General features: G+C 40.3%; 1 protein-coding gene across 4 annotated transcripts in view; it reads right to left on the minus strand.

The window, feature by feature from the left end:
• Ncoa7 (nuclear receptor coactivator 7) overlaps positions 1–12,018 on the minus strand; it is a 149,448-nt gene that overhangs the window by 78,760 nt on the left and 58,670 nt on the right. For all 4 annotated transcript variants that reach the window (XM_052751286.1, XM_052751285.1, XM_052751288.1 and 1 more), the window contains exon 3: positions 343–563. In XM_052751286.1, the coding sequence (XP_052607246.1) occupies positions 343–563 (221 nt within the window). The remainder of the gene's footprint in view (positions 1–342; positions 564–12,018) is intronic.

Here is a 12,018-nt window from a genome sequence, read left to right on the forward strand (position 1 = left end):
CAAATGATTACAGATTTTGATTTTTTGAGGGTGGGAGGCTTTTTTTTTTGTTTTGAGATACGAGTTGGGTTTATCTACCCAGGCTGACCTAAGCTCCCTATATAGACCAGGTTGGCCTCAAGTTTCTGATGAATACACCTAACTGTAAAATTATTATAATTCGTTGTTGCTATTATTGTTATCGTTTTGAGACAGGGTCTCGTGTAACCCAAGCTGGCTTTGGATTCCCGTTCCTCTGGCCTCTACCTCCTGAGTACTGGGATTTTAGTTGTACACCACCACGCGCCGCCGTCTATGGCAGATTTTTAAACAACATATTCCAGGAGTCTCACAAATACTCACCAATAGTGTAGTATCTCTTCAGTTCCGTGCGCCTGATTTCTTTTAACTGGTTGTTTTTTCTCTTCTTTTTCTCATCAGTGTTATGTTCCCCTTCCACCGCAATGTTGGACTTGTCTTGTTCCGAAATGACTGAATTAGCATCTTCTTTCCCGGAATGAATCCTTGTGGCTGTAGCTGAGGTGATCTCTGCATTTTGTTTGGCTTGTTTTTTCTTTTTTAGTCTGTGAATGAAAACAGGAAACCCATTGAAGAAGTGACTTGCTACATGCAATCCTAATGTTATGCTGTAGGACTCTAATATGGAATTCTCTAATTTATAATATACTTTATGATCCCACCCACTCTTGCTATACAGCACACAGATTGGCTTCAAGCTTACAATCATCCTCTCCCAGACTTCCAAGGGCTGGGCTTACAAGCACGCGCCACCAAGCCTGGATCTTCCTCCACCCATCTTCCGGCGGAACTGGGGATTGAAGCCAGGGTTTGTACATGCTAGGCAAGGGCTTTACCACTGACTCTTATCTTCAGTCCTGTTTTCACTTAGAAGAAGGAGGAAAAAGAGGTGGAGGAGGAGAAAGAAGGAGAGGGAGAAGAAAAAGAAGAAGTTGTTTGAAGACAGAGTCTCATAAAATTATTCAAGGGTTATTTTCCTTTTCTAACCACTTAAATATTCTACCGTGGAAACCAGGGATCTTTCCTCAACTTTGCATCCACAATAATAATAATAATAATAATAATAATAATAATAATAATAATAATAATAAAAAATCTCAGAGAAGTATGGGATATGTTCTAGGCCTAAGAAAAAAGACATTTTTCTATAGGCTATGAAATGATGAGTACTGTTTTTAAATCAAGATACAGTAATTCATCTATAAGGCCCCATTTGGGCATTGTATATTTTAAAAAAGTGTTTGTGGTTTTCAGCTGTACCTATGAACAGGCAAGCAGGTATGAAACATGTCTTTTATTTTGGGTTACATGCAGTATCAAGATTTGTAAGACCTCTCTGGTTTGAGTAACTCTTTTCATTTACACACATAGTAAGAGACCTAATGTCAAAAATATTTACATGTAAACAGAGTGCCCAGGTACATAAGGCCAGGGTCCTTCTTCTGAAAGAGTTCATGCTCTGTAGAAACACAGACTTCCTCAAGGACTAACTGACTGCAAGGTGCACATCAGTTCATTGCAGAGCATGCACCTCCTGGAAAACATTTTCAGGGGCTGGATTCAGTGAACAACGATAAACTTCAGCTCCCATGGCCTTGGGAATAAGGAGCTGAAAATACCAAATATGTTCACTAAGTTATCAGCCACTGCTTATATTAGTAAACACAATGATTATTCCTAATGACTATTTTGTACTATTACTAAGAGATTTTAGATCTCAAAAGAGGTAGCACTTTGAGACTCTTATCACAGAGTTAAGCAAAAGCAACATAAAAGAATGCAATACATCTTCGCTTCCTTAAACAACTGTTCCACAGCACAAACAAATGTAACACATCTTAAGATAATATTCTACAACACCTATGCTCAAGATACTGCCCAGTGTCTCAGTCTGCTTCCTGTTGCCTGCATATCGACACATAGCAGCTACCTCTCCAGCACCATGTCTGCCTGCACACGGCTATGTCCCATCATGTCCCACCATGGTGATAATGGACTGAACCTCTGAACTGGAAGCAAGACACCCCAATTAAATGCTTTCCTTTGAAAGAGTTGCTGTGGTCATGGTGTCCATTCACAGCAATAGAAACCCTAACTAAAACTAGGGGAGGAGGGCTGGGAGGAGTGGAGGGAGGGGAAATTGTGGCTGGGATGTATTATATGAGAGAAGAATCTATGTTCAATTTTTAAAAATTTAAAATTAGAATTATAAATTTTAATTTTCAATTAAAAAAAAAAGAAAGAAATGAAGGTGTCCCCTTGGTTTTGATGTTTATGGAGCCCAGAGCTCAGGGAACTAATGAATGTCTTCTTGAGCATTAAATGTGGTAACTGCACTTCCTTGGCTACCAACAGGCCCTTTTATTAGGATTAGCTGAAATAATATACGTCAACACCTAACACAAAGAAGTAGAAACAGAACAGCTAAAACATCCTGTTATAATATCTAATGACCTCAGAACAAAGCATGGGAAGATCCATGACACATGCCACTTTCAAGCATGCCATACGCTATTGAGCACCAAGGAGTCGGCTTCTAAGATTTTTCTCTTGTAAATGCCTAAGAGACAAGACAGCTGGGGAAAAGCGGAGGTGAGTTCACATCTCATCTCTTTGTGGGCTTGGCTAAGCACACACACAAACGATGCACACACACAATGACAAATCAAAGTTAGCCCCCCAAAAGGGGATTGTTTTCAATGAGAACACGATTATTTTCTATCAGATTTTAAGCCACTTTACTGGCAAAAGAATAGATGGTTCTTTGTGAAGGTGGGTCTGATAATGCCTCTAATAAAATAAAATAAAAATTCTGATCAAATTACTGTTCGAGGTTTAATGCGCAGTGAACTGGCTCTATGTGGAGCAAGCATCTCTTTATAGGGAGCGGTCTCTGTAAAGACCTGACCTCTTTCTCAAAAACACTGGCTGTGGATGGCCTGGCTGGTCCTCTTCTATGTATTAGCTCATCAAAACTTGCTTGAAATGTAGCTTTCGCATCATTCAAAAATGATTTTTTTTTTTCTAGAGGAAAGCAGGTGCACACAATTAGCCCTGTATCTTATCTCCTGAGATATGCTGTTTCTTCATGTTCTGGATCTTTCCACTTGCTGTCCCCATTTCACCCTCTCCCTGTGATAATTAAATCCACTTTGATCTGGGGCACATGTTTTGATGAGCAGCAGCAGCAGTGTTTGGGGACATCTCATTAGGCACTAATTTTCACTCATGGAAATTGCAAAATGGGATATGTTGTCTTACTGTTTTTCTCTTTTTCTTTACAGATTATTATTAGCCAAACAATTGTTACTCCAGAAGAAAAAAAAAGGCTAGAAAAGAGCAATACCAAACTAGTTTACAAGGATAAAATAGAGTAAAATTTAGTGCTTTAGAATTTTTAAAATCAGTTTTTGTTTTGACTAGAGTAATCTTTTTTTGGACATTATCATTTTAACTGGAACATCCTGGCCTTGCAGCTGGAAATCAGAACAATTTCTGGAGCCGTGATAGGAAGCCCTGCCTTCCAAATACAGAAATAGACACCACCTTTTCCGAGGTTGAGTAACTGGCAGCCTGATGCATATGGTAGTTAATAGTCCTCAGATTCTGCTTTCTGAAGGTTTTCAAGTTTTCTCCCTTGTTTTTGGAGTACTTCCATTATTTCATCTAAGATGTTTGCATGTGTATAAGTGTGTGTGTTTGCATATGTGTGTGTGCACTTATGTGTGCATGTGTATGGAGGCCAGAGATCAACATGAGATATATTCCTTGATAACTGGCCACCTTATTTTTTGAGACAGGGTTTCTCCCTGAGCCTGGAGCTCATCTAAAAAGTACTGAAGTCCATTTTATATTTGATTGCTCTAGGTACAAACGAAGAAAACAAATCTTCATTTGGTTAGATTATAATTACTTTCTTTACAATAAATCACAAGTACAAGAACAACCATTTTTAGCCCTCCCCTGGCCCCACTGCTGTATTTAAATCCTGTCCCTTCTAGCTCCTAAATGTCACTAGCAAATCTACCTCTCTTCTTGTTCTGCTCACACTGAGCATGTCAGACTCTGCCTGGACAACTCTGTCTAGTACTGTCATTGTCTTATTATGCAAATGGTACAGTACTGTACTACAACATTCACACTGTGGAAAAGTCAGGATAATACTAAGTGTAATCACTGAGGTAGCTCATAGGAAAGCTGGAAGAAAAGGGAGATGATAGTGATAGACCTTCCCCAAGAGCAAAGAAGGCCATGACCTGAACTTCCCATTTTCCCATAGTAGCATTCTGAAAAGCATGCTTATTTGGAATCTGTAGCCTTCTTACATTAAAGTAAAAGGCACTGACATGATATAAGCATACATCATTCTCTCCCTATTACTGTCTTTGCCACAGTTAGCAGAACAACTGGGTGATACTGTGAAATAATTTGTATAGGAGAATGAAAGCAGCTTCCTCATGTATAGGAAATGAGTTTGGGGCTCTCTGGCCTCCATCAGACAGGGCTCTGAAAAAGTTCTTTTTGGACTCTGCAGTCCCTTCTCTGTAGATGGAGTTTCTTTGTGTCTTGGCAGCAGCTCCCAAATAACCACTCAGAGACTTAATATTACTTACAAATGCTTGGCCGATAGCTCAGGCTTGTTACTAACTAACTCATACATACAGCAACACACAGCACTATCAAACTAAAGCTTGCACTGGCACTTGCAGTGAGAGCTTCATGAGGGCAAGGACTTCTTGTGTTAGTGGAGCTCAGGGCTGAGAAAAGGCTCACTTTTGGCACTCCATTACTGCTTTGTGAATGAGTGAATACACAAAGGAGCTCATGTTCTTGCTCCCCTTTCACATCTTTCTCTGATTAGTGATGTGCTCCTAAGAATTGATGCCCATCTCTTGCTGCAGATATTTGATTTAAAGAGAAAACATACTGGCTACATATGATTCAAAATGTATTAAGTAGATGTGTTGGTGATGTAGCGCTATGGTACAGTACTTACATAGCATTCCTGAAGCCTTGGGTTCATTTCTTAGCACTGCAAAAATAATAATAAAAAAAAAACCCATAGACTTCTTTAATTAATATTAATGTTTTACTCCTTTCTTAATTTTAAATTGGAAGTCCATGTGCTTCTGAAAATTATACCATAGAAATAACTATCTATTATTGTAGTGTCCCGTAAGATAACCACAAGCCAGCCACCCATAGCTACTGGATTCAATATTTATTTTGCAAATGTCAGTAATATGTGTGGGCAGGGGTTGTGCACTCATGTGCACACAAGCCATATGGATCTGTATGCCATAGCATGTGTACGAAGGTGGTATAGGTGCTCTCCTATCTTTATGTGGGTTCTGGGGACCAAGCTCATGTGTCGGGCTTTTGCAGTAAGCACGTTTACTAAAAAGCTACCTCACCAGCTCTGGTTATTAAATTTAATTACGATCTTTCAAGGTTATTTAAATATTTAAAATTTCAGTTGTAAGATAACACATTTCAAGTGCCTAATGGACTTCTGCTAGCAGTATAACTAGACAACACATAGTCAGAACATCCCTACCATTGCTGGCAGCTCTGATCACAGCTACTGCAGCCCTACTGGCAGAGGTGAGAGGAGAAGGGAATATGGGAATTGTATTCAGAACCCAATGAGTACTTTCCTGGGGTTTGTCTACAGGTTACATGTACACATTATGTGAGAGCCAAAGATACATTTTAAGTTTTAATTATTGTGCCTAAGAGATCCATGAAACAAAAATGCCTCTGACCTGCAAGCCCCTTGTCCAAGGACAGATAGTTCCTGAAATGCTGGAGGCTATTGTTTATGAGAGATAACAAGCCATATGTTTTCACTCCCCTAAACAAGTTTGTTGGACCCATCTGAATCAGATGTGCTTAATTGTCTGTGGGCAGGAGGCACACAGACAGGAAGTATGTGAGGATGTACTCTTGGCCTTGATTGGATGTAGGAGGGAGGTACACAGGCAGGAAGGACATTAGCATGTATGCTTGCTTCTGATTGGATCTTATTGAATGCTGTGAATTATGGGTTTCCTTCTTAAGTCCCTGAAAAACATGACTCGGGGCCATTTTCTGAAAACCCAGAGATGGATGTGGCCAGAGCCCATCCACCTGGACAGTACTTAATTACAGCTTGCTTCAAATTTGGCTTTAAACTGTGGTGGTGGTCTTATTCTCCATCTGTCAGATTAACACATATTCACGGTGTTAGTTTACAAAAAGGTGAACAAAGTGAGTTTACAAAAAAGGAAGTTACTAAGGACAGAGAGAAGAGAATAAGAAAAATTTCATTGTATTCTTTTTCCTAGTTTTTAAATTTTATACCATGTACAATAAGTATCTAAAGTTTTGTTGGGGTTTTTTTTGGTATCTAAATTTTTAAATATCTAGTGAAGTCTTGAAGATTCTTTCCTTCTATAAGAATAATTTAGCATATAAATTTTGCTCAGAATTTGAGTTTTACTTTTTCAAAAAAGATTATCAAGTAAACCTTGGGGCCTGGGCTTAGAGGCATACACCTTTAACCCTAGTACTCAGTAGGCAAGGATAGGTGGATCTCTGTCATTTTGAGGGCAGCCTAGTCTGCATGGAGAGTTCCAGGACAGCCAGGGCTACATAGAGAGACTCTCACCCCACCCCATTTCTAAAAATAAGAAGAGAAGAGAAAACCTTCAGAGCTAGAAAGATGACTCAGTGGTTAAGAGCACTGACTGCTCTTTCAGAGGACCTAAGTTTTATTCCCATCACACACATCACAGCCCACAACAGTCTGTAACTCCGGTTTCAAAGGATTCAGCACCCTTTCTGGCCTCCTTAGGTACTGTATACATGTGGTACAGAGACATAAACACACATACACATACCCCATGTAGGCAAAATAATCATACACATAAGTAGAAATAAATCTTCAAAAAAAAAAGGAAAGGAAGGAAGGAAGGAAAGAAGGAAGGAAGGAAGGAAGGAAGGAAGGAAGGAAGGAAGGAAGAAAGAAAAAAAGAAAAGAAAACCTTGCAAGATCTTTCTTTTCACAGAAGCTTAGGGACTGAGTTACAAAGCTGGTTTCCCCTTATGTGTACTTTACAAATGCAGGAGGCTGGCAATTTTATCTGTGTCTCAAAGATAAAGAAAGAAAGGCTGAGAAAAGCTAGGACCCAAGGTCACAGGACAGAGTTTAGCTGTGGAGCAGGAGCTCACAAGTCAAGGCTAGCCCCCACTGTCACAGGGCTGGCAGGCTGCTCCTGCTAAGACTGTTTACACAGCATTGTGTCTCTTTTGACTTTACAATGTAGTGGCCTGGGGAATTCTGTGAACTCTTTGGAGAAGGGATGGCCAGAGAGTCTTGGCAAGGTTGATGATGAGCTTGCTCAGAATTTGATTTGACTCCAGATTTGGGTTCTGGCCTTGGTTTTCTCAGTAATCAGCTCTGATTTCCTTTGGAATTGTGGTAAAGTAAACAAGAGAGAAGGGATTGAGAAAATTGTTTAAGATCCTTCTGGCTTTAACAATTACTCTTGGCTGAGAAAAATTAGAAAATGTGCTAAGGCTATTTTGATGTATTAAAAATTATATTTAAATCTACACTAATCCTACTTAGAAGCCTTCTACTTCCCTGTGTCTTCCTTAAGACTCACATCTGGTATATTTTCTTTCCATTGTTGACTCCAAAGAGCTGGTAAAGTCCAAAGTTCAATATGCTATATTATCTATTTATAAAGTCTCTCAAAATAATAATAACAAAATAAGCCAACAAAAAACAGCTGCTGCTCTACAATCTGAGACTAACAGCTCTTGAAAGAAAAATGCAAAATGCTAAAGTTGAACAACCATGCGACAGTATATTCAATGCTTTTAATACTAAACTTCTCCCTCAAATTGACTTCTAGCAAAATAAATGCTAACATAAAAGACGCAGTGTAGACGGAACACACTAGTTCATGAAAAACGCTACATAATAGTATTCTAGGGTCACTTTATTTTGTGAAAATAAAGGAAAAATACAACAAAATCCTCCCACACCAACTACACATAGGTAAACACTCACAGGTACGTTTGGTGGATTCAGGATTACGGTTGGTCACTGGGGACAGCAGAACTTCTATAATTATATAATTTGGTGCTGAATTCTTTCAATTTGGGAGGGGGGAGTATTTAATAATCACAAAAGCAAAAACCAATAGAAACATTACAAGTATCAGCAGCTATGGCAACATTATGCCACATCTTGCTTATTATTCTCTCTTCTGACTTTAACTACTGCAGTGAATTCATGGACAGCGGCCCCACCCCGTCCCACTGCATATCAGAGGCAGCTCATCTGTCTCCCTCAAGAGACTTTGCTCCATCCTTTGCTCTCCTGGCTACACCCGGTCACTAGACCTTCCAACCTACAGAATGTAGCTTGTTTTTTCTAAGCTAGGGAAAGCAATGGAATGAGCCCAGTAACCGTATAAAATCATCTGTGTTTGAATGGTCTTTTGTTCCTCGGGTGTACATCTCTGGCAAGTTGTTAAATTGAGACCTTGGGTTCCTTGTCTTTGACATAAAAATTAACTTCGGATGTTTTTTGTGATGGTTAAGGGATAGAGGAAAGGCTTGTTATTGACTATAACCTGTATTTGGTTCACAAGAGCTGTAAAACATAAGTTATGTATAGGCTGTTCCTGTTATTCTTATTGGGAGATTTCTAAGGACCCAAGGAAATGAAAGAACGTAAAAAAAAAAAAACCAGCCTAGATAACATGAAGAAAGTACACAGCATGTCCCAGGCATTACTATATGCTCATGTTCTTTTTCTCACTATGTATAAATTCTTAACTTTGTTGTGAAAATAGCCACTGACACAGAACACTATTTCTAAAAGAGCACAACTTTTTATATTCTAGTTCATTTTATGGCTTCATACATAGAGGTTCAGTTTCCCTTAAAATCCATAACTGTAATATTTGCCAACTAAAATCAAACTTAAAGGCAAGGGGCATCACTTAAAAATCACTTGAGGGGCTGGAGAGCTCAGCAGTTAACAGCATGTACTGCTTGTATAGAAGATCCAAGTGTGGTCCCTATGTTGGGCAGCCCATGACTACCTGTAACTCCAGGTCCAGGGGATCCTATGCCCTCTTCTGTCCTCTGGGGGCACCACACACACACACACACACACACACACACACACACACACACACACACACATTTAAAACTAAAATAAATCTTTAAAAATTATTTATGAAAATTCTGTTTTGGAATTATGGCCAAATAAAAATAAAAATTATGAAAAAAAAACACTGAGAAAATCTGTATAGACCTATCTAACTCCAATATCACAAATTTTAGATGTTTTCTTTTTCTTCACCATGTTTACTCATAAACATGAGATTCTTCCCATTCACCAGTAAAAATTAAAACAGTTTGGCCTCCAAAGACCATGAGAGCAGAGAGAGACCCTTTGTTTTCAAGTTCTGTAATCATGATATCTCTGCATACAGGTATACATACACATAAACTTCCCTTGGCCTCAACAAACAACTAGATTTTAATAAAGACCAATAAATGTGATGCCAAGGCAAGCCACAAAAACACAATGTCTGTTTTCTAGGAGTTTCTTTTGGTCCTAAGACAGTGGAGGGACACCAGGTCTCAGGTGCCTCCGGTAACCAAAGTACAAGCGTGAGGGACGATTCCAAACTTCTCAGTCAGGAGTCTTGGAGTGGGTTTATCTGGGACAGTTTTGAGACCCTTTCAATGACCCCCACTTCTAGAATTCCAATGAAAAATAGATGCATACTGGGGAAAAGGTTTGCCTGCCATTCAAAAACAAGACAGGCTTTTGCTGTGTGCGTTGCATGCCCCTCTGAGCAGTGTGGCTCCATTTCCTGAAAGTCCAGATGCTATGCCACGGACTGGGAAAGTTCTAGGGGAATTTACAGTTATGAGAGTAGTAACACAGGTGTTCCTGAGCAGACAGGCGGGTTTGGTTCAGATTCAGATAAACCCATTGTAAGTTAAGGATACACTTAATGCCAATAAACAAAATCTGAAAAAGATAACTAAGTGTCATCATTTCAAGTGCTGTATCTCTCAGCTATAAATTGAAGTTGGGAACCACATGGGGTGGGGTAGGGTGGGGTGGGGGATAGCTCTGGGAGGGGGGGAGATAGAGAGGAAAAAGGTCAGAGAGAATGAGAATGAACTGAGTCACGCTAAGGATGATCAGCCAATATGTAAGTACAGTGATTACATATTGATTTTTACTGCTTATCAATAAAGAATAAGCCTTTAACACAGCAAAACGGACCTTAGTAATAGTCTAAAATGGAAACGTTAAGAACTGGAAGTTGCTTACTTACAATTTGCTTTACAATGATGGTTATTAATTCCCTACGGCCACTGTCACAAATTAAAGCAAGTTGGCTCAGCAGGTAAAGGTGCTTGTCACCAAACCTGATGGCTGGAGCTCAACCCTTGGGACCCACGTGAAAGAAGGCGAGAACTGACTCCTGAAATTGTTCTCTGACCTCCACAACTACACACGAACCCCCCACAAACGTAATAACAAAAGAAAGCAAAAACAAAAAAAAATGACATACACTCTCTTACAGTTCTGGAGACAAGTCTGAAATCAGTGGGACCAGGCATATATCAAGAAGTGGGGTGGGGTCACCTCCACCCCCAATCTCTTTGCTTGCCTTTTCCAGCTGGGAGACTGGCGTTTCTTAGAACCTCTTCCTTTACCTTCAGAGACAGCAACTTAAGACTCTGACTTCCTTGTCCTGCTTCCTTCCTTGGGCAGTCTAGTTTCCTTCTACCTCCTTATTTACGCACTTGTGACTGCCTATAGGACCCACCCAGATACCCTCCCTATCTCTAGGTCCTCAACGTAGTCCGATCTTCACGGTCTCCTTTGCCGTGAAAGGGATCATTCTTGGTCTGAGAGGTTAGGATCTGGGTATCTTTGAGGGTCAAGATAGGTCACAATACTCTTTAGTTGTTTTTTTTTTTTTTGTTTGTTTGTTTTTGGCTCTTTTAAGATGGTCTCACTCTGTACCCTAGGCTGGTGTTGAACTCATGGTTATCTTCTTGCCTCCAGCCTCTCTCAAGAGTGAAGATCAGAGGTGTAAACCACTGTGCCGGACTTTCTTAGGATGCGATTGTGTGACAGTGGGTATGTTTTTTTGTGCTGCTTTGTCTTTTCAGAGCTGGGCACACTGGGCAAATGCACCGCCAGCAGGTACCACCTCTAGCCCTAACTTAGCTTTGAGTCCTAATGGTGCATCCCATCACTGCCTCAGCTTCCAGGCTTCAGCCATGACTGTGCCTACAGAGTTCACTGTTAGCAGGGATTGGCCAATAGCAAATTTCACAAGAGAAAGCACAGTGCTTGTGAATAACAACTGCTCTGACATCATAGGCCACAGCGAGACTTTACAGACATGAGCTTCTGTTTGTGGTACCTCTAAAACTGCCTTTTGGAAGTGGAGATACCACAAGAAAATTTTAATATGAAGAATTTCTAGGGGTTACATCTCACGTTCATACCAAATCACTTCAATCTGATCAACACTAGTTATTCACTGTTTTGATTACGGCAAAGTCAAGAAGTCTTTCTCTTAAAAAACAACTTTAGGCCCGAACTGACCTACTCTGGTGATGGGATGGCCAAACACCCTAATTGTCGTGCTAGAAACCCCATCCTACGACTGAGGGATCTGGATGCAGAGATCCATGACTAGGCCCTGGGTGGATCTCTGGGAGTCCAATTAGCGAGAATGAGGAGGGTTTATATGAGCGAGAATTGTTGAGACCAAGGTTGGATAAAGCACAGGGACAAATAGCCAAACGAATGGAAACACATGAACTATGAACCAATGGCTGAGGGGTCCCCACTGGATCAGGCCCTCTGAATGGGTGAGACAGTTGATTGGCTTGATCTGTTTGGGAGGTATCCAGGCAGTAGGACCGGGTCCTGTGCTCAGTGCATGAGTTGGCTGT

Source organism: Peromyscus californicus, unplaced genomic scaffold, assembly GCF_007827085.1.
Source record: "Peromyscus californicus insignis strain IS unplaced genomic scaffold, ASM782708v3 Scaffold_22__1_contigs__length_63687245, whole genome shotgun sequence".
NCBI classification, from domain to species: Eukaryota; Metazoa; Chordata; class Mammalia; order Rodentia; family Cricetidae; genus Peromyscus; species Peromyscus californicus.